The sequence below is a fragment of the Hibiscus syriacus genome, unplaced genomic scaffold, assembly GCF_006381635.1.
Source record: "Hibiscus syriacus cultivar Baekdansim isolate YM2019G1 unplaced genomic scaffold, ASM638163v2 tig00111769_pilon, whole genome shotgun sequence".
In the NCBI taxonomy this organism is placed as follows: Eukaryota; Viridiplantae; Streptophyta; class Magnoliopsida; order Malvales; family Malvaceae; genus Hibiscus; species Hibiscus syriacus.
This window is the reverse complement of record NW_024063172.1, coordinates 3,671,402-3,693,871: the sequence shown is the minus strand read 5'-3', so window position 1 is coordinate 3,693,871 and position 22,470 is coordinate 3,671,402. Positions and strand designations below refer to the sequence as shown.

The 22,470-nt window shown below is 33.7% G+C and overlaps 2 protein-coding genes, 2 long non-coding RNA genes and 1 pseudogene across 6 annotated transcripts; 4 read left to right on the top strand and 1 right to left on the bottom strand.

Annotated features, from left to right (window-relative positions):
- Positions 1–5,808: 5,808 nt before the first annotated feature.
- Positions 5,809–6,228, top strand: LOC120169989. The gene is made up of 3 exons (XR_005520700.1): positions 5,809–5,899; positions 5,993–6,099; positions 6,188–6,228. It is a non-coding gene; the product is annotated as an uncharacterized LOC120169989 (long non-coding RNA).
- A 50-nt stretch (positions 6,229–6,278) lies between these two features.
- LOC120169988 lies at positions 6,279–7,666 on the top strand. Of its 2 annotated transcripts, XR_005520699.1 has the most exons (4): positions 6,279–6,446; positions 6,544–6,667; positions 6,872–7,474; positions 7,575–7,666. It is a non-coding gene; the product is annotated as an uncharacterized LOC120169988 (long non-coding RNA). The 2 variants fall into 2 exon arrangements; XR_005520698.1 differs by having other exon boundaries at positions 6,872–7,636.
- Positions 7,667–9,479: 1,813 nt separating this feature from the next.
- On the top strand, positions 9,480–13,439 carry LOC120169985 (solanesyl diphosphate synthase 3, chloroplastic/mitochondrial-like). Of its 2 annotated transcripts, none has more exons than XM_039178053.1 (12): positions 9,480–9,706; positions 10,207–10,296; positions 10,578–10,658; positions 10,757–10,828; positions 11,047–11,178; positions 11,278–11,364; positions 11,453–11,524; positions 11,632–11,717; positions 12,072–12,204; positions 12,364–12,453; positions 12,682–12,780; positions 13,086–13,439. In XM_039178053.1, exons 1-12 carry the CDS (start codon positions 9,575–9,577, stop codon positions 13,263–13,265), a joined length of 1,254 nt encoding a protein of 417 aa, XP_039033984.1. In that variant the 5' UTR covers positions 9,480–9,574; the 3' UTR covers positions 13,266–13,439. The 2 variants fall into 2 exon arrangements, with proteins under 2 accessions (XP_039033984.1, XP_039033985.1); XM_039178054.1 differs by having other exon boundaries at positions 9,586–9,706; positions 10,204–10,296.
- Positions 13,276–14,787, top strand: LOC120169909 (solanesyl diphosphate synthase 3, chloroplastic/mitochondrial-like). The gene is made up of 4 exons (XM_039177970.1): positions 13,276–13,393; positions 13,795–13,883; positions 14,112–14,210; positions 14,515–14,787. Exons 1-4 carry the CDS (start codon positions 13,276–13,278, stop codon positions 14,692–14,694), a joined length of 486 nt encoding a protein of 161 aa, XP_039033901.1. The 3' UTR covers positions 14,695–14,787.
- A 1,263-nt stretch (positions 14,788–16,050) lies between these two features.
- On the bottom strand, positions 16,051–18,787 carry LOC120169983 (annotated as a pseudogene).
- Positions 18,788–22,470: the final 3,683 nt, after the last annotated feature.

Genomic DNA, 22,470 nt, shown 5'->3' with positions numbered 1-22,470 from the left:
TATTCGGTTCGGTTATTTTTTTCAAAAAAAAATTCGATTCAATTAACGGCTAAAGAAAAAAAACCGATTAATTCAATTAATGATAATTCGGTTTAGTCAGTCACTATTTTAACCGAATGAACACCCTAGGTTTTTCTAGGATTTACTCTTTGCAAATGTGAGGGGTGATGGGCCATTCCAGGCTTAATGAACACAACCCAAATTTGTAATTGGGAGAACCCCGTTGGGTTTTTATCCCAATAGACATATTATCGTTTATTTTGGATTTACGACATTTGTTACATTATTAAAGAAATTCGTCACGATCAACGTGATGAAATTTACTGAAAATTATATTTTATTCGATCGATTAATATTTAATTAATTTTCGTGGAACTCGTCATGTCTAGATGACGAGTTTTATTAAAATAATATTGTTTTTTAATTTGATGTGTTTTTATAAAAAAATAGAAAATTAAGGAACTCATCATACCGAGGTGATGAGTTCCTTTGGGTTTAAAGTAAGTAGACGTTTATAGTCATTGGCCAACGACATTATTTTTTGAATTAATGGAAACGGTCATTTTTTACAAAAAAAAATTATAATTAGGAGTAGGGTGAATTGATGAGTCTATACGATAATGAAATCATGCATTTTTGGAAGGATATTACAAAAAATATGAATAATATATTTGGGTCTAATTACTCAGACGTCGATGATTCAGATTCGAGCCGTCTTTAGATGAAGAGTGGGTTAAGGAGGCAAAGAAGTTGATACTTGACCAACATAAGGAAAGAAGAAAACTTGAAGAAGAGAATAATGAGATGAAAATTGAGGATAATAAGAAGAAGAAGAAAAAGTATGAAGACTTATTGATTCGAAGTAGCAAATTACTTTATAGAGAATAATAAAAAAATAGTGTAGAAATTCAGAAGAATAAAATGAAAAGTTATGTTGATTTTTATGTTAAAAAATGTTCCAATTTATACGTGAACGACAATAAAAAAAGCATAGAGAGTTGAATAACTGAATATTATTTCTGACAAGTCTACTGATTACGATGATTAAAATATTATAATGAATAGTTTATTGTTTTTATCTTCTTAATGTAATGTGTATGGTTCGTTGTTTCTATCTCCTAAATGTAATGTTTATGGTTCGTTATTTCTATCTTAAATGTAATGTTTATGGTTTGTTGTTTTTATCTCATAAATGTAATGTTTAATGGTTTAATGTAATGGTTTAATGTAATGTTTTTATAACAAAATCTATTATATATATTTTTTAAAATTTTTAGTGATATATCACTTCATTTCAGTGTTCAATCACACTATTTAATATTTTGTATTTAATAAAACTTCAGTGTGACTGATGGAACTCGTCACCTACATGTTCCATTTATTTTTTTCATTTAAAAAAACACTCCAAATTCAAAAAAAATATTATTGTAATGGAACTCGTCATATCAACATGATAAATTCTAAGAAAAATAATTAAATATTAAACCAAACAAATCAATCGAATAAAATATTTTTTATTAGAACTCATCATTTCTATGTGATGAGATCTAGTAACAGTGTAACAAATGTCGTAAATCCCAAAATAAACTTCTATATGTCCTGTTGAGCTAATTATTTTCTCTCTTCGCTATATTGAGCCAATTTTGTAACTAGGTCGACCCTATACTTATCAAGCAATCCTTAAAGAATATAAGGATGGGCAAAAATTAATTTGACTCAAAAAATAGATATATATTAGACTCAATTCAAAAATTTAAAAATAAAATTTGAATTATAAGATATAACTCATCATTTTAAAATTATTTAACCCAACTAACTCGGATATTTATTCCTAATTCTTTTTTATTTTTAAATTATTTGTCATTTAAGAACAATGAATATATATTATTGCTAGTAACCTTTGTTGTGCTAAATCATTTTTTATTAATATGATGTAAGTACACGATAATATTTGTTTATTTCTATTTATAATATTTATGGTATTCGAACTCAATACTTTAAAAAATAATAACAATTTCTTTACCATCGAGGTCTCTTGATTTATATGAAATATTTTATCTCCAAAAAAGAAAAATAGAAAGAAAAATAAATGGTGCCAAATTCGTATTTAAAATTTTATAGTAAACTTTAGTTGATGTCAAATGTAAAATCATAATAATTATTCGTATATAAGGTAAATTTTAAAATGAATGTCAAACATTGATATCTACCACTAATTTTATAAGTTAGAATTTAAAATGGACATTAAATTATATCAACTAGACTTTTTTAGTCACTAAACTTTCAAAAATTATATAATAGACATTAAACTATAGATTTTTTACAAGAAGGGTACAATGCCACTATCTATCTTTAAAGAGGTGGTGTGACATGCAGAATTAATAAAAAATATATCTTATTTGTCCCATTTATTATAACTAAAATTTCACTTTGTTAGCTGACCCTATTCTCATATGTAATAGGGGGAGGGGGATAAGATAGTAGGCTGCCCCCAACGTCAGGTTGAGAGCAGCTTCCGTGGAAGACCTCCAGCAGTCAGAACTATGAATTGCCCACCGTGGGACTCGATCCCACGACCACAAGGTTAAGAGTCTTGCGCTCTAAAATTCCACTTTGTTGTTAATTTTAATTAAAATGTTTTTATTATATTCATTAAATTGAAAATAAAATGGATGTAAATAAATTAAATATTATTTTTAGTATCATATTATAAATATTGAATTTATACATATAAATTATTTGATACATTATTAAAAGTTAAGGATTTTTCGATTATTTTTATTTAAGTTTGGATGTATATTTCTTATTAATGTGATACTATAATTTTCTGGATGTATTTTTTAAAATTATGAAACTTCTTAAACAAAAGTCAAATGCTCGAACCATATCGTTTAATAAAAATAATTACATTGTTTGATAATTCAATTTTTTTGATCTCAAAATTTTTAATTTTTAATTTTACAAATACAATCACAGTAATAAATAAATAGTTATAAATTTGATAACCGAAAATTTTAGAGAATATATAATTTTTAATTTTCAAAATGAATTGTTTTCATATATATATATATATATTTAAAGAAATAAAAATTTTCTTTTTATTTTTCAAATTGTTACTTTAAAATATGGAAAGAATATTAAAATAAAATTTTAGTTATGACTGAAACGTCAAAAAAGATATTTTATATTAATTTAATATATCACGTTGTTTCAAATAACTTTTTCAAGAAATTTGAAGTTTAATATATATTTTATAACTTTTAAAATTTAATGACAAATAATATCATTTTAATAAATTTAATGATCATTTTTGAATTTTATCATATTTTTAGGCGTTCCATTGCCCTTAAACTATATCATTTATATCGAATTGTTTCTTAAAGTATTTTTTAAGAAATTTTATTTTTTCAACTATAAATCATTATCTCGTTTGTCTCAAATTGTTAATATCGTAAACAAAATTCATTGACCAATTAAAATACGCCACATAATCCTTTAATATTAATTTTTTTTATCTGAATAAATAAAAATCTATTAGATAAAATAAAACTTATAGAATACCAACAATGCCCTTTTCCCCTCCCCCAGCCCCAAACCTCCATTTTTGCTTTATCCATTTTTCTTGATCTCTCTCCAGCATATCACCAAGAAACAGAGCATCAAACCCTTCCTTTCCCTAACATATATCTCCCTCTTTGGTGGTGAAAGAAAAGGGTTTCTTTTACTATTGTTGTTCTTTATGGGTTTTCATTTTGCTTTAGTTGGGGATGTCTGAGAAAGGAGGGAGCTTTGTTCCAGTTCATCAATAGTGGTTTCGTTTGTTAACAACTTTGGTTTCGTCGGCATGGTGGTAGTTTGGAGAATAAAACAAAGTGACTTCTTTATAGATTTTTTTTCTTTTCTTGTACTGCTATTGCCATGTCAATGGTAATCTTTTGTATTCTTCTCTTTCACCCTTTTTCTGCGTGTTTGGATGGTGAGAAAAAAGTGGAGCAAATAAATGACTAAGGAAGGAATAGTGTAGATCTCTAATGATTCTTTTTCTTTCTAAAAGTATGGTTTTTTTTAGTTATGTTGATCTTCATCTCATCAGTTTCTAATTGATTAATTAGAACTTTTGTTTAGTTGCCTAGATAAAAAAAAAGAAGGAAAAAATTAGGTGATTGGATGTGGATTGTTCTTTAATTTCTTTAATTTTTTTAAAAAAATTAGGAAGGAATAGTTTGCTAATATGCTTTCATTGTTGGGGATGGTGATGAAATTGCAACCGAAATGCATATAGTTGCCGGTACTGATTGGAGTTTGCAGAATGAAAGGCGGGGAAACTGTTAGAGATGGTGATGTTACGGTGGAGATTTGTGGGTTGGGGGTGGGGAAGAAGGGTATTTTGGGTAGTTTATTTGTTTTACTTTATTATTTAATAATTATTTATTCAGATAAATAAAATAAAAATTAAGAAGTGTAGTGATATGTTCTAATTGGTCCGTAAATTTTTTTAATAATGTTAACAATTTAGAGTAAATAAAATAACGATTAAAATTAAAAGGTAAAATATCTCAAAAATATTTTAAAGACAACTCAGTGCAAATGATATAGTTCACATGATAATAGGGCATTTAAATCATATTTTCATATTAGTAATGCATATCATTAATAGAACACGTAGGTGTATCTTACTTACTCTAGACTATCTTGTATATTATAATAAATGTGATTGACTTACCTCTGATAAATCAAAATTTTAGAGATTTTTTTTAACTTTCATTACGAAAAGAGACTCTAAAATTCACATTATAGGGAGATTGATGCTGAGGAGGATGAGAAATCCAAATTTAGACACGTGAAGATGATATATCCAAGTTACCTCATATCAGAGAAACAAACACGTAAGGCAAAATAATAAACGATTTGAGACATGCAATACACGTAATCATCACTCCCCAAATAGCAGATGGCACAAAACAAGAAGATGGCCGGTTGAGCTCATAAAACTGCAAATTCAAAGCAATCAATGATCCCCCAACAAATTTCATATCTACAAAAAGGTCCCCCACTGTGTACTGATCTCTTTAGATCTTGCTTCTGAAACATCAAACATCAGATCACTTTTGCAAATTAATATAAAAAAGTAAGTGGCGGCACTATGAGGTAATTTCTTCATTAATGAACGACAAAGACCACTGTCTCTATTTAAGCCAAGCCATGTTCTTATATAAACCTCACCTTAGCTCTTACCTTCTGCATATCCAAATCTCTTACAGAAATTTGTTACAGTTACAGACATGGCGAATTTGCTAATCCATAGGTTCATCTCTGAGGTCGCTCCGCCGCGGTTTGTCACCGTGATGAGGAAGAGAACGATGACGATGTTGGACACCATTACTGAAGAGGATAGAGATGGAAGCTACGCCGATACTTTAGTCCCTGCGGCTCCTGCTGCTGGGGGTTCATCGTCTTCGGCCACCACCCCGACGGCTGACTCCATATGCTTTTCTCAAAGGAGTGTCAAGTTTTTCGATTTTTGATAACTAGAAAACGGTGTATTGAAGATGTATCTTCACTTCATTTTCCAGTTTTGTTTCTTTTTTAAACCCTTTCTTCCTTCTTCAACAAGGTATTGGACAGATGACCACTGACCTAGTCTTTTGTTAGTCTATATGCGTGTGTAGAGAGTAATTTTGATCAATAAAAGCATTTAAGTTATATAAGCAACGATATCAATCGAAATAATATTGATTATTATTGGTGCGTGTATTTAGTCCTTGAAAATTCGTGCATGTCGTTCAAACTGCTCATCAATTTAGTCCACATTTAATTTTGGTAATGAAATTTTGGGAAGAGTTACTCATTTACATCGTGCTGGAATTCGTCACCGGCGGGCGAACTTTTCGAAAAAATTGTAAGATCGCAATCAAAACAACTATGTCTCTTCATTGGTGTTTGAATACGAAATAATCAGTCCGGCACTGTCGTATTCGTCTTGCTGTACCAGGCTACCAAGGGGAGGTTCAAGGAAGATAGAGCTAGAAAGTATTTTCAGCAGCTTATTAATGCTGTAGATTATCTCCATAGAAGAGGTGTTTACCATAGGATCTTAAGGTGTGGGATACAGTTTTATTATGTTCAATAAACCCCTTTCCCATGTGAATTTATCTGATATAGTGGATCTGTCTTCTATCATTTGCAGCCTGAGAATTTGCTTCTAGACTCTAAAAGGGTTTGAGTGCTTTGATGAGTCTGTGTGCATTGTTTCGGTATCATTTGCAGCCTGAGATTTTGGTTTGAGTGCTTTATCGCAACAAGTTCACGTAAGCACATCATCTTCATGTCTTATGACATCTCTCTGTGTGTGTCTGATAATATGCATGCAACATCTTATCCTTTTTGTGTAGGAGGACGTTTTACTTTACACAACATGTGGAACACCAAATTATGTTGCTCCAGAGGTAAGACATTGTTCATTCGCTCCGCGAAAACGGTTGATCGACTTTCGTTGTAAACCAGATTCCTTTTCTTACTGGTCCGTTTATCTTTGATTTCTAGGTGACAAAAAATAAAGGGTATCATGGAGCTAAAGCAGATGTGTGGTCATGTGGTGTTATACTCTGTCTTAATGGTTGGTTACTTGCCTTTTGATGACTCCGATTTGATGTATCTGTATAGTCAGGTACTTATTCTCTCCATGTCCGTCTCTTGGAATTCTTAGTCCCGTACCAAGTCGGAATTCAGAAATATAAATAAGAAAACATATGAACACATACAAGCACAAAAAACAGACACCTGCGATGTTTGTATATACACAGAACAATGCTGTCATGCTGGTGACCAATTTGATTTATGTCTTCTAAAGGAGTTCCATGTCTGACTGCAGATATTCAAGGAAAACCTCAATTTTCCTTCATCGTTCTGACCAGGTGCAAGGGTCTTAATCAAGAGATTTCTTGATCCTAATCCGTCGACCGTACGTGACTTTTCCTTTTACCCTCGTTTTTGATGTTCTCTTGAAGGTGTATGCAGATATAGGCTTCATTCTTCATTTCTTCTGATTAAACCAGACGATAACAATCGCGAGATTCTCGAGAACCAGTGGTTTAAGAAAGGATATAAGCCGCCTAGGTTCAAGATAGCCGATGTTATCCTTGATGATCTGGATTCCTTTTTCGGTGAATCATGGGTAAGAGTTGTGTTTTTTTCCCATATGGAATGTGGTTTTGTAGTGTTGGTGGTGGTGCAAATGGTATGATGAGTCTGTGTTCATGGTTTCTGTAGCAGGATTCTCAAAACCTCGTCTACGAATGGCGGGAAGAAAGGCCCGCACTACCTATCATGATGAATGCATTCGAACTTATCTCTACATCTCAGCCTCAGGGTCTTTAACCCTGCATGTTCCCATCTTCATATTTTTCAGGTAGCTCCGTCGGTTTACATGGTCGAATTTTGAAAGTCCGGAGGAGATACCCTGGAATTTCACGAGGTACTAATCCTTCGATAACCATCGTCGGTAACTTATCGTGTACAAGCATGCAGTGGATGTCAAGTTCGTATTCCATGATCTGAATTTCTTAAATTTACAGTTTTATAATAATCTCTCCATCGGGCTAAAAGATATGGTATGGACGGAGGACGGAAAGTGGAAGAAAGGAACAATTAGTGATTCATACCAGTTAGTAGAGCATACATAACATCTTTTGAAGGGTAAAATCACACAGGTTGGTCTTAGTTTTTGCATTCCCGGCATTCATTAGTGACCGGAGTTTTCCGCATATGGTGCAGGGTGTGTTCCGTTCCCGGCAATGTTCGGAGTTCTCCACATAGGGTGCATCTGGTATCAGTTCTCTTAGGTGAATTCCGGCCATGTTTTCTAATGGTTGTAACTTGTAAACCTCACCATGTGTAAAAGCGTTGTATACATGTATAAACCATACATTTGCCTCTGTTGGATCCAAAAAAATACAATTTATCAATTGGATTAATGAATAAAATGGGGGTAAAAATGTATTTTTATAATAGAAAACAACATAAATATTATATATTTACAATACTATACTACTAATTATTAAAGTTTTGAAATTTTATAATTATATAACAATTTAAGTATGATTTTGATAAAAAAATGATTTAAATATGCCGCTTATTATTTTCTTAATTTATATGATGTGTTAAGGTCTGGTTATGTTATTTTCTTTGTCGAGTACTAACTTAAATTTTGTTGGATAAATAAAAAAATAAATATTGAATTTAAATGAAAATTCATTTGATATTTTGTTTAAAATTAGCTGCTCAATTTATATACTCTGATGTGATATAACCAAATTTAATATAATTTTCAAAATAAAATAATAATTGAATAATATTAAAGTTAGCAACATAGAACTAAAATAAAATTTAATTTAATATCATACTTTTAATATTTTATATTCAATTTTTTCAAGTCCCGCATTCATATTAGATAGGAATAAATATATTTTTACCCATATTCTGATCCAAGTTTATTCTTATATTATTTAAATAATTAAAACATATTACTTAAACTTAATTATAAATTATATAAATATTATATATTTTTATTTAAAATAAAATAAATAATTCTAATAAGTTGAGGCTGGGACTTTTTTTTGGAACCCAGGAACACCTATACTGCTCTTAATATTGTCAAAGAAATTATAGTAATTTATTTATGAAAAAAATTATTATAAGATAATATTTGTTCGTAGTTTTCTCAGTGATAATAAATGTTTATATACCTTGCAGATACAATTATTCGAATCCGAAACCTCCAAGAAACACTATTAATCAAAGAAATCATTTGATAGATTCATAACAATTTGAAGTTTCAAATGATAATTAAGGCTTTCGGTTTTATTTTATTATTAATTAAGAGTTAACTACATGGATGATCCGTACGTTTGTGTTTTAGATTAATACCAAAATGTTATTGTAATGCTCTTCTTTCTTTTCCTTAAATTGATTATTTACAAGAAAACTCATTTAAAACCATAATCTTACTTAAAAACCCAGTGACTCCAGAAATAAGTCCCCAACCTCGTGATTCCTATTAATGCCCATTTTCTTATTTTGGGAGTGATCGCTATTCACATTAGTGAAAAGCTCAATAATTTGCCCCAAAAGGGTTTGCATTCCATTTCATCCACCCATGTTAATGGCTAAACCAATCAAAAATATTGCACTAAAATAATTAGTTAAAATAAAAACGAGGTTTCCATTACAAGCAAAAGAAAACTAATACAAGGAAAAATATGGTTTTTATTTATTTTTTGTTACGTGGCTAAAGCGGTGCCGCATTTAATAATTCGGTGAGTCACACGAGTTTACTCTTCAGCAGACTTGAGGTTTGGGCTGCTTCGGAATCATAAACCCCGCATTTAATAATTCGGTGAGTCACACGAGTTTACTCTTCAGAAGACTTTAGGTTGGGCTGCTTCGGAATCATAAACCCCAAGATTTTTCTCTAAGCAAAAAAAGAGTTTAATTTTCTGGGTTTCCCCCCCCCCTTCTGTTTGGGTTGCTGGGAAAATAGTAGTAAGAGAAACACAGAAATAGAAACAAGGTGAAGATGTTGTTTTTCCGGGTATTTTCCAGGATTTCTGCAATTCCCAGAAAAAACTTGTTCGGTTTCATTCTCTCTCGTTCAGCTGACCCTTCCCAATCCGTTTTTTCTAATCAGTATGTTCATTCTACTATAAAGGTAATACCTTGACTCTACCTCTCGCTTTTTCTTTGGTTTCTCTTGTTCAAGTTTTGAAAGACTGCAAATTTGTAATCGGCAGCTGCTCCCTAATTCCAGCTGTTTATTTATTGGTTAATTTTTTAATTAGTAAGAGTTGATCTATTTTGTTAATCGATTATGGGCTGCTTTATTCTTGCATTGGGTTTTGATGGTAATCCTTAAAGCATGTATTGGATGCACTTTTGAAATGCAATGATGCTGTCACTAACCCGGAATGAATCGGTTGTCAAAGCTACTTCTTCATATTCAAAGTGGAGTTGGTACAGGGAATTAAGGTTACATGATGACTGAATCAAATGGATAATTTGAGAGGACTATGTTCTAGATCGATTTTATCCCGATCTGTCGTATCAATTTATTTTTGATGAAATGTGTGTGACAGGATAGAGTGATTGTAGATCTTGTATATGTACTGATCACTTATCCTTTTTCTTGTTGCTGTTTCTGTGGATTAGTAGGTCTGTAGTGGCAGAGAAACTCCATCCTGGAGTTTGCCTTCACTGCTTGGCCTTGGACGACAAATTCATCGGAGCAGTTCCGTGATAGAGGTTATCCTTTCATTGCCGAATTTCTTTCAGTTTTAGGACAAGAAACATGGTTGCCATGGATGTATTTTTTCTAACATGTCAGCTTTTCTTGTGCTCAAAGATGAAACAAGTTATACTACTTTGGCCTTAAGTTGATTAATTTCCCTTCTGTCATGTTTGTTATTCTTAATTGTTGGCTACTAGTCTGTGTATCTCCTACCTCTCCACTCTCACGTGTTTCACCCTTTCTTAATCTCGTCTTTGTTTACTGCAATATTGAGATGGCATGGCATTTCCTTCAGGAGGAACTTGACCCATTTTCACTCGTTGCCGATGAGCTGTCACTGGTCGCTAACAGGTTACGGGCCATGGTTGTTGCTGAGGTATCATACTGTTCTTTTTCTTGTTTTCTAAATACTTTCCTTATGTAAGAGAGCAAACAATTTGTCACATCATGAAAAATTTATGTTCATGTATCCAGGTTCCTAAGCTTGCTTCAGCTGCTGAGTACTTCTTCAAATTGGGGGTGGAGGGAAAGAGATTTCGTCCCACGGTAATACATCTTTACCGATGTGGGAATCTTGAGGTTACCGGCAGATTGTTATAATTTTGATGAAAATTAAACTTAGCCACAGTGAATTCTTGACTCATTTCAATCTAAAACTCATTTCACCGAAATTATTCTCTGTTACTTTTTATCATGATGGTTGCTTTATGTACAAATAGTTTTATGGAAATGTCCAGAATGGTTATTGTTTATGTTCTATGCAGGTTTTGCTTTTGATGGCTACAGCTATGAATGTTCATATACCCGAACCAGCTGCTGCTGGTGTAGGAGATTTTTTGACAACTGAATTGCGTACAAGACAGCAGTCTATAGCCGAGATAACAGAGATGATCCATGTCTTTTTCTCGCTATTTAAATTTTCTTTATCTGTAGTTTCATGCACTGATGCTTTTTCATAACTCCCTTTAGTCTAACATGATCATTTCCTCATCTAGGTTGCCAGCCTCCTCCATGATGATGTTCTGGATGATGCAGATCAAAGACGTGGTATTAGTTCATTGAATGCTGTAATGGGCAACAAGGTATTCTTTTCTTGATTTGTTGTGGCTGATGGAAAAAACTTTGTAGCCTAAGCGATTACTTAACTCTCCCCGTTTGTTTATAATGCAGTTGGCTGTATTAGCAGGAGATTTTATGCTTTCACGGGCTTGTGTAGCCCTTGCTGCTTTAAAAGATACAGAGGTGATTTTAATTTATTTTTATTACTATTTACATGGTCTGTGTGATGAATTTGCAAGTGTAAATGTTGAGTTAAAAACCAGTTGCTTGTAAATTTGTAATGGCTGCAGGTTGTATCATTATTAGCAACTGTTGTGGAGAATCTGGTTATGGGCGAAACCATGCAAATGAATACTTCATCAGAACAACGTTGTAGGTACGCTGGTATATTCTCTGCACCGATGCGTCGTTGTATCGTCTCAGTGTTTAATTAGTTGATTGTCCTGCTATGTTTGGGCCCTGTGATAGCCATTATGGTAGCGGCAAACCAGATAACACAATTAGCATGCATGTATGATTTCATATGTTTATGCTCGTCTTTTAACACTTCCTTTTATAGTCATAAATTTTTATTGAATTTGTTATCACGGTTCTATGAGTGAGACTGGTTTCTATTTATCCAACATTATGCATTTTCATGCAAATAATTGCTGATAGGTAGATCTTCATGATCTGATTCGGATTTAAGGATCTTTTGCTTGTATTTACTGGAACAATTTTCAATATGCAGCATGGAATATTACATGCAAAAGACATACTACAAGACTGCTTCCCTGATTTCAAACAGCTGCAAGGCAATTGCACTTCTTGCTGGGCAAACAACTGAGGTTGCAATGTTGGCTTTTGAGTACGGCAAAAATTTGGTTTGTATTTTAGTTTATGTTTCACTTACCTTCAACACATCCTAAATTGCAAGATCTGCATGCTTCCCGGTGAATTAGACTTGAATGATGTTTGACCTGGCAATAACCTCTTAAGCGGCTGAAACCCTTCTATCCATCTATTGTTTTCCCTTTTTTCAGGGGTTGGCATTTCAATTGATAGACGATGTTCTTGATTTCACCGGCACATCAGCATCGCTTGGAAAGGGTTCTTTATCAGACATCCAGCTTGTAATTCTCTATCCTTGATGTCTTAAGCAAAGTTTAAATGCCTTTAAGCTGGTATTGTTTTCTACTCTTGTCGAATGCCTTTCTGCCTAGTGTCTGTAGGAAGTGTAGAAAGATCCTTTTCTCACCTACTTTGACAAAGCCTTTCTTTTCTAGGACATACTCGGTTCACAATATGGTTTTAAATGGCTTACATAATGGTGAGCTCATCACAACCATCTGTTGTTGCAGGGAATCGTAACAGCTCCAATATTGTTTGCCATGGAAGAGTTTCCCCAGTTACATGCTGTTGTTTATCAAGGTTTCGACAGCCCTGAAAACATCGACATTGTAAGTATATATAACTTATGTATCAAACATTATTTATATTTGCTTTGGCCTCTGCATAGAGTTTGTGAACCTGCATAGAATGTATTCTTTCTCTTCAAACGATTGATGACCAGGGGAGTATACAACTTAAGTAGTTTCAAGTGATCAATTTCCGTTTAACTTTTTACATGGTTGCAGATTTGACTTGTCGGTCATCATTTTGTTGCTTCTTTCATCTTAATTCTTGACAGCATATGCTTTTGCAACTATATGAACCTTTATCTTGTCCAAATTCACTTGAACTGGTCTATGCATGAAAAATATAGGCTCTTGAGTACCTTGGAAAGAGTCACGGAATACAAAGGACAAGGGAGCTAGCCATGAAGCATGCTAACCTCGCTGCTACGACAATTGAGTCTCTACCGGAGAGCAATGACGAGCGTGTGATAAAGTCAAGGCGGGCATTAGTAGAACTTACTCAAAGAGTAATCACAAGAAACAAGTGAGACATAATAGATGAAGACTGTCATCTTGTACCAACATTCTGCATTGTGCCAAGAGGTTTTGCTTATTGTTGTTTATCTTTGTTCCTTCAAGGTTAAGGGGAAATCCCCCTGCTTGTTTGAGTCTATGGGTCAGTTATTACAAAAATTTTCATAATAATAATTTTTTTGTTGTTGAGTAAATAGTAGTTTCTGGGGTAGAGAAATTTTATTAATACACCAAAAAAGGAAAGAATATTAGAATCTTTGGTAGGTGAATATCTTTTTCCTGAACAGAGGAATCATAAGTTTTACAAGCAAAAGAACCTAAACTCCAAACGCCACCCTTTTCTTCTTTTTCCTAGAATTTTTGGCTCGTTTTCACCAGAGAGGTGCTTTCAATGAGTAGTTGCAAACTACTAGGTAGTATATGTCAACATCTGATGATCAGGACACTCCATTTGTTCGGAATTTGGTTTGTATTTAGTTGTTTACAACCACTTGGCTCTATCTGAAAAGAATCTATGCTTCCCTTAGTTTTCCCTTTTTTCAGGGGTTGGCATTCAATTGATAGACGATGTTCTTGATTTCACCGGCACATCAGCATCGCTTGGAAAGGGTTCTTTATCAGACATCCAGCTTGTAATTCTCTATCCTTGATGTCTTAAGCAAAGTTTAAATGCCTTTAAGCTGGTATTGTTTTATACTCTTGTCGAATGCCTTTCTGCCTAGTGTCTGTAGGAAGTGTAGAAAGATCCTTTTCTCACCTACTTTGACAAAGCCTTTCTTTTCTAGGACATACTCGGTTCACAATATGGTTTTAAATGGCTTACATAATGGTGAGCTCATCACAACCATCTGTTGTTGCAGGGAATCGTAACAGCTCCAATATTGTTTGCCATGGAAGAGTTTCCCCAGTTACATGCTGTTGTTTATCAAGGTTTCGACAGCCCTGAAAACATCGACATTGTAAGTATATATAACTTATGTATCAAACATTATTTATATTTGCTTTGGCCTCTGCATAGAGTTTGTGATCTGCATAGAATGTATTCTTTCTCTTCAAACGATTGATGACCAGGGGAGTATACAACTCAAGTAGTTTCAAGTGATCAATTTCCGTTTAACTTTTTACATGGTTGCAGATTTGACTTGTCGGTCATCATTTTGTTGCTTCTTTCATCTTAATTCTTGACAGCATATGCTTTTGCAACTATATGAACCTTTATCTTGTCCAAATTCACTTGAACTGGTCTATGCATGAAAAATATAGGCTCTTGAGTACCTTGGAAAGAGTCACGGAATACAAAGGACAAGGGAGCTAGCCATGAAGCATGCTAACCTCGCTGCTACGACAATTGAGTCTCTACCGGAGAGCAATGACGAGCGTGTGATAAAGTCAAGGCGGGCATTAGTAGAACTTACTCAAAGAGTAATCACAAGAAACAAGTGAGACATAATAGATGAAGACTGTCATCTTGTACCAACATTCTGCATTGTGCCAAGAGGTTTTGCTTATTGTTGTTTATCTTTGTTCCTTCAAGGTTAAGGGGAAATCCCCCTGCTTGTTTGAGTTTATGGGTCAGTTATTACAAAAATTTTCATAATAATAATTTTTTTGTTGTTGTGTAAATAGTAGTTTCTGGGGTAGAGAAATTTTATTAATACACCAAAAAAGGAAAGAATATTAGAATCTTTGGTAGGTGAATATCTTTTTCCTGAACAGAGGAATCATAAGTTTTACAAGCAAAAGAACCTAAACTCCAAACGCCACCCTTTTCTCCTTTTTCCTAGAATTTTTGGCTCGTTTCACCAGAGAGATGCTTTCAATGAGTAGTTGCAAACAACTAGGTAGTATATGTCAACATCTGATGATCAGGACACTCCATTTGTTCTGAACTCTGGTTTCTGTTATTTCGTTGTTTACAACCACTTGGCTCTATCTGCAAAGAATCTATGCTTCCCCTTAGCCAACATGGTAATTAGCCATATGAGAAAGTGCCGAAGTGGTCACTGTTGTACTGCAATACGTCCAATTTGAAACATTATACTTACATGTCATATGAGTACACATCAGCAGCAAATTTGCAATGGGAAATGGCACCTCAGTAAGCAAAAGGATTTTGCAGTTTCTATCAGGAGTTATATTCTGTGTGTACAAACTGTTGTTCGCATATATGTAATCCTGTTTCCAAGGATGTATCTCCAAATCTCTTAATCATGTTCTGTCCAGAATTAACTGCACCATAAACCAAATAAACAAATATAACAAAGCACCTGTCTAATCATCGTTTTAGATATACCTATTGTAAGAAACTAATGTTAGTTTTATTCATCATTCACCATGTATCCAGACTAGGTAGGTTATAATTTGCAAATATGACAGTTTTGCTTATCAATTTATTCTATCAATCAAGATGGAAGTTGTCCATTATAATATCCCAACACACCTGCTATAGGAATTCTCTAGTAAACAACCACCTTACCCTTCGAAAATCTACATAATTATACAATTGCAGTAAAGTGTACTTTTATGCATATGTTTTCAGACCCTGCATGTGCTTCAAAGCAATTTTCCTTGGTAATGAAGTTTTAACATTTAGCGGATCTGATTTGACTTTTGACACCATAGGATGTACCAAATTTCACTAGAAGCTCCAAAACATACAAAGAAGTCTTGTCTCACAAAAATTTAAATGAAAGTGGTAACATGCACTTAGACCCCACCCCAAATAAAGGCGAAACCAAAAGAAGAGTTTAGGATTACCGTTTTTACGACATTGAACTTCAGAGAGAGTTCCCACGGTTGTACAATTTGGAATATGGCATCGGAAACACATCTACAGCAGCCTGATAGTGAACAGCCTCAATATCCAAATATCATTCACGATGAGGTGAAACGTGTCCACGCTCAACAAACCGTAGCATGAGGTTATCTGCTTCTGCAGTTTTCCTTCTAACATGAGTCCCTTACTTTCTCAGATAATTTAAGATCGGGTATCAGATTTCTGTTAAACATTCGACAAGCAACTTTATATGCTGATAGAGGCATCTCTTTTCTCAAGTAACTTTCCAAAAGCATGTTACAGGTGTTAGCATCTTTTCTGGATGCCGTTTTCAAAATCCTAAACAACAATTTATCAGCCTCCCGAAGGTTCCCAAAACTGCAGAGCTTTTCAATGACTTGATTATAAACTGTTTTGCACTTCTGCCTTAAAAGCATTTTCTCCAATAATTTCAACAGATCTTCCACCCTTCCCATCTGGCAATATCGATAAATGACTGTTCTGTATGTAACAGGTGTTGGGAGCAACCCCTGTTTTAGCATCTTCATGGTAAGATCAGTTGCCTCTTCTATTCTACCACTCTTTCCAAGTGCATCAATTATTGCCATTTAAGTGATTGCATCCGGATGTTTGTTACTTAGATACATATCATCAAGCAACGAAAAAGCCGCTTCCAAGTCATCTTTTCGACAATATCCATGAATAAGAGTAGTAGAGTTTATAATATTAACAGCACACCCCTTATTCAGACACTCCTCCAAAAACCTTTTAGCATCATCCATTTTCCCCTCTCGACATAGCGACTCAATTATCAAGTTAATTTCAACCGGGTTTGGGAAAAAGCCCTTGCTAATCATCTTCTTCGCTACATCACACGCTTCAGATAATTTTCCTTCCTTACGCAGCCCATGCATCATGGCACTATAAGTGATGGCATTTGGGGTCCAAAACTCTTCCTCACTACCATCCATCATCTCTCTTGCTTGTAACGAATTCCCACTCCGACAAAGCCCAGTTAACAGAGCCGTGTATGATACCGTGTTGGGCTTGCAGTCATGCTTGTACGTATGCTGAAGCATTTTTTTTAGCTTGGTCCACCTTCCCGACGTGACAAAAACCATCAACTGCTGTATAAGTCACCACATCAGGATTGCAACCCTTTGATAACATTTCATTCACGATACATTTTGCTCCTCTAGTTTTCCCCATTTGCAGTAAGGGTGAACTATTGCACTATGCCCAACTTTATCGATCTGAAATCCTCTCGCTTCGGCTTCCTGTAAAAACTCAAGAGCCTCGTCTGCATGGCCATACTTCGAAAGCATATGGATAAGAGTGTTATACGTAACCATGTCCGGTAACAGATTACTTTCTTTCACCATCTTCTCCATTAAGTTCCTCACTTCATTGACTTGTTTTTTTTACAAAAGAAACTCATTATGGTGTAGTAACTAACTTTATCCGGTGAACAGTTTTTCGATGGCATGTCAACAATCAACTGCAAAGCATTTTCAACCTGATTAATATTACAATACCCCTTGATGAAACAGTTGTAGGTGACGACATTAGGGATAATTCCGACAATTTGCATTCTTTCAAAGAATCTGAGTGCCTGACATCACCAAAACATGGATTGCAGTATTACATAGTGCCCATTCAGCTCGACTCCAGCCTTTTGCATTAAAGTCAGAACCTTCAGTGCGTTCCTCGAGTTGCCAGCCCTACTATATGATACCATCAAATAACTAAATGCTTCAAGCCGACACTGAATCCCCCTACGTGCCATAAGCCGAAGAACCTGTCAAGCACCTTGACACAATTTAGTCTTACTAAGGATCTCAAGCATTGCATAATATACAATAGGGTTGTGACGGTACCGCCATTGTCGATCAGCCCAATAAAAGAACTGCAGAGCAATACGTTCGTCATCCAGAGAAAGCAAGACAGCAAAAACTTGAAGAGGTTTGAGACTTCTCAACAGCTGCCTCATATCGCTTTCGAGCTTTGTATTCCAAGAAGACCTTAATTGAATCAATCGACAAATCTCTGTCACCAAAGGATGCCTAAATTCATCTTCCTCTTAACTCAATTTTCCAAACATCATCAGTTCTATCACACTGCACACTATATGAGTTCAACGCCACAAAATCGTCGTGGTCATCATCATCACGGAAAGTCTCCCCTTCTCCCTCTTCAAATTCATCAAAGCCACCAAAATTCAGGCTTCGACTATTTTGACACCCACAATCATTGTCACCAAACGAACTCAACTCCCCAGAATCCTTGACACCCATCTCTTTAAATTCACCATAACCAATATTTCCTCATCAAAATTATCTTTCCACAATATGAACACTAGAATCACTCGATGAACGAGAATCAAGATTGAAATTCCTTTTAGAAGAATATGATAAATACGCATTAAATCTAATATAGACAAATGGGTAACCATAAAATCTGCTTATCGGCTCACAAGGAAACTTTTTTGCAACAAATGCAACCTTAGTACAACAAAAACAAGTGTGAAACTGAAACAAACCAACAAATTTAGAACGCCGAGCTAGGATTCTCTGAATTATATGATAAGATAAGAAACCAGAGAGCATTTTGTAAAAAGATAGTGATATGCCTGGGAAATTTCGTATATTTGCGTAGAGTGACTTAGTTGAGTTCGTCAAGCTTCTTCGAATCTCCCAATCAAAGTTGGTCCGTCTCGTTTTGCACCTTCCTCTGCTCCATTGGCGTTGCTTTGAGGCTTGATGACCGAGTCTAAGGCTTGGACTCTTTGGGCCTTGGAGCCTCAAACTTTGGGGTATAATGCTTTAGCCCATTAAAGTTACTAGTTTTTTTTCCTTCATCCCAAGGCCGAAACTTTTTGAGCCATGTTTCCTCAAGCTATCAATTGACTTTTTGAATCACTTTTTAGCCCCAAATTGCTGCATGTTTCCTCAAGTTTCAACATCTAGTCCCAAGCATTTTGAAGGCCATGCCCAGAGACGGACCGATGGGATGTTGAAAGGTGATCACATTTTTAAAAATGTTAAATTTTCATAATCTAAATATTTTTTATGATTTAATTTTATACTTCTAAATTTTTAATATACTTCTTAATATTCATATCCTAACATAAAATAATGCGTTTGTTTTTAGTCATACACCTCTTTACCAATAAATTTCATGACCCACATTAAGAAGAAGAGAGACAGATACATTTTTATGAGGTGGACATTTTCCTTTTGTTTGAACAAGTCCAACTTATCATTGTTATTCCCTCCACATGCAATGCAATTTCCACTGCAAAATCAAGTTCAAATAAGAGCTGTTGTTTTCTAAACCCCCAGGCCATGCATGTCTAGTTGGTCTAAAATTTCTGCAATTAGTTGATAAAGTTTGAAAAAAAGGGTTTTTTTTCATTGATTGAATGAAATTGGAGGGAATATACACAGGTTTTTTAAAAGAAACAAGGCTATGCCTTTTCTTTTACCATTCCTTTCCTTTAAGAAATGCATTCAATAATTTTAGGGTAAATTATATTTATAATAATAATTATATGGTCATAATTTAATAACATTTGATATACTTTTTCCTAATAATAATGGATAGAGGTTCCAAGCTTTCAGCTTTAAGCAAAAGGTTCCAGCTTCCTGACAGAGATACATTTTTTTGAGGTGGACAGTGACAAAAATTCAAATACAATATTTAAGGATAGATAATAATATTGTTTTTTATTTGAAAATAATAATGTTTTATACTCATTAATGAAGAAGTACTTTGATGGAGGACCAAGCTTGAAGACTTTTGAACCATATCAAATCTAATGTTGTTGAAAATCAGCTGAAATATCAAGACAAAACTCACAAGGAACAACAAACCTTGCAAACCCCTCAATCATTCACCAAACCTTTGACACAGATTCAAAGCCTCATTGCCAAAATATTTTCAAAAATCTCAACGACTCTCGTCATTTTAATCTCTTCTGCCTTCTTTCTGCAGCACAACTGTTGTTATCTTTTGCTTGCAATTTGGTCATACCACAAGAAACAAACAGTCTTCCTTTTAGAAACCAGTCTAAGTGTGCAGTCATTAATGGTAAAGAAAAGAGTATAACTTACATGATGATTGTGTTGGGAAAAAATCGATAATTTTAGAGGTTTAAATGAGAATTTGATCTAAATGTTGTTGAGTAAAATGTGAAATCAATTGTTGTATGTAAATATACAAATATGTACGATGTGAGTAACGTGAGTGACTGAATAAATAGAGTCTTTTATGAGGTTTAATAGAGTCATTAATAGCAAAATGGTTAAGATAATGTAAGTGGGATTTTTTAATTCTTAATATAATTTACTTAAGGGAATATTTTTCATCTAGGATGAATTGAACGGTATCAATTTAAAGACGTCAGTTGCTTCACGTGTGTTCAAGCTAAATATGAAGACTCCACGATTGCATGATGTATTCAGGCAAATGAAGAATATCTCACAACTGCATGACAACTTCAGGCAAACTGAGAAGACCCCAAGAGTATACGGCGTCTTCAGACCAATAAAAAGACCTAATTCAAGAAATAATATGGTAGATGTCTTATATGAGAAAATTATTTTTCTTACAACCCTATATAAGCGGAAAAAAACAGTGTATAGTAAGTTGCATGGGGCTTCTTCGCCCATATACGCTTGTGGGAAAAATAATTTTCCATATTCACCATATTACAGCTAAATGAAATTCCCACTTTTTTCCCTCATCAATCATCCCAAACTTCAACCCTCACTCAGTGTCATCACTTACACCATCATAAATCCCAAACCATTCCACACTCATTATCTTCTACCATAAACTATCACTAACCTCACATCATTATTTTAAATCTCAAACCCTAATCAGTCGCACCTTATTCTTCAAAACCTCAAACTTTCATTGATAATCTTAAATCTCGAACTCTTAACGATGTCATCCTTAATTCATTATGAGATCATAATACAATAAACGCATAATATGCTAAACTAACACCATCTTTACCTAATGGATTGATTAATAATCAATATCTAATATAATATTTTGACATATAATCTCCATTAGATTCATAAACTTTATAATATTTTTTTGGTTAAACAAATATTATATTTTAATTTAATAGTGTGAAACTAATTTAATGAAGAAATTTGACATCGATAATGATAGACAATGGTATAGTTCCAGGGACCATTGCCTCCTTCAAAATTTTATTATTGAAAAATATAAAGGGATAAATATATATTTCGACCTTTAAATTTTGATTTTGTTCCTCCTAGTTTTATTATTAATTATATTTTGCCTCCTTAAACTAGAATTCTGACTTGGTCACGGTAGACGGTGATCGAATCTAGAAAAATTGGGGGAATTTCAAAACATGAGCAATTTGTAAAATACAATAATTAAATTGAAAAAAAATAAATTTCAGTGACCAAAATAGTAGTAATAATAAAGTTCAGTGGTACAAATTTTTGTAATTTACCCTTGTAGTAATGGAAGAATTCCCTGGTTTTCCTTTTGAGTCCAAAGTTTGAAACTTTAAAACGGCGTGATGATGTGGCGAGATCTTATTGGATGGAAGTTGCAGAAGGTTGTATGATGAGGTGGGTGGAGAAGAGAGAATCATGATTTGAACACTGGTCAAAGACCTATACAATTGTCAACTATAAAACACTAAGGGTGCGTTTGGTTCACGGAATGTAAGATTATCAGTGGGAATGTAAGATTACCAGGGAATAAGATTACTGGGAATGTTGTATTGTGTGTTTGGTTGACTTAGCAGGAATGTAAGATTATCGTGTTTGGTTAAAGGAATAAAAGATTATTGGAATGTATATTTGACCAAATTGTTCTTATTATATATTTGTATAATATTACAAGTTGGAAAATATTTATATATTTTCTTTAAAAATTTAAATTTATAATATTTATATAATTTTTTTACAAAATTAAAAATATAAAAAAATGTTTAATGAAAGGGTAAAATTTTATTTTAACCCTTGAACTTTATATAAAATTTTAATTATAGATTTTTTTTGTAAATCTAAAATAATTTAAGGATAAATTTGTAATTTAACCTTCGTAGAATTTTTATTATTCAATGACAGAAGAATGATATTTTTGAAAAAAAATAAAAATTTAAGGGTATTTTAGTCCAAAACACCGGTAATCCAACAATACCTAAGGAAAGGGAGGTAATGACATTCCCGGTAATATACCCCAAAAATCCACTATTGATAATCTTATATTACAGGGAAAGAGATTCTCGGGCTAACCAAACGGGGGAATGTGGATTTATTCCCATGGGAATCCCACATTCCCCCATCCAAACACCCCCTAAAAATATAGTCTCTCTCATGTTTTCCCCTCCCCATTGTTTACAAAAACAACTTTAGAGTGAGAAAACAAAAGTGATTAGAGAGAGGAATCTA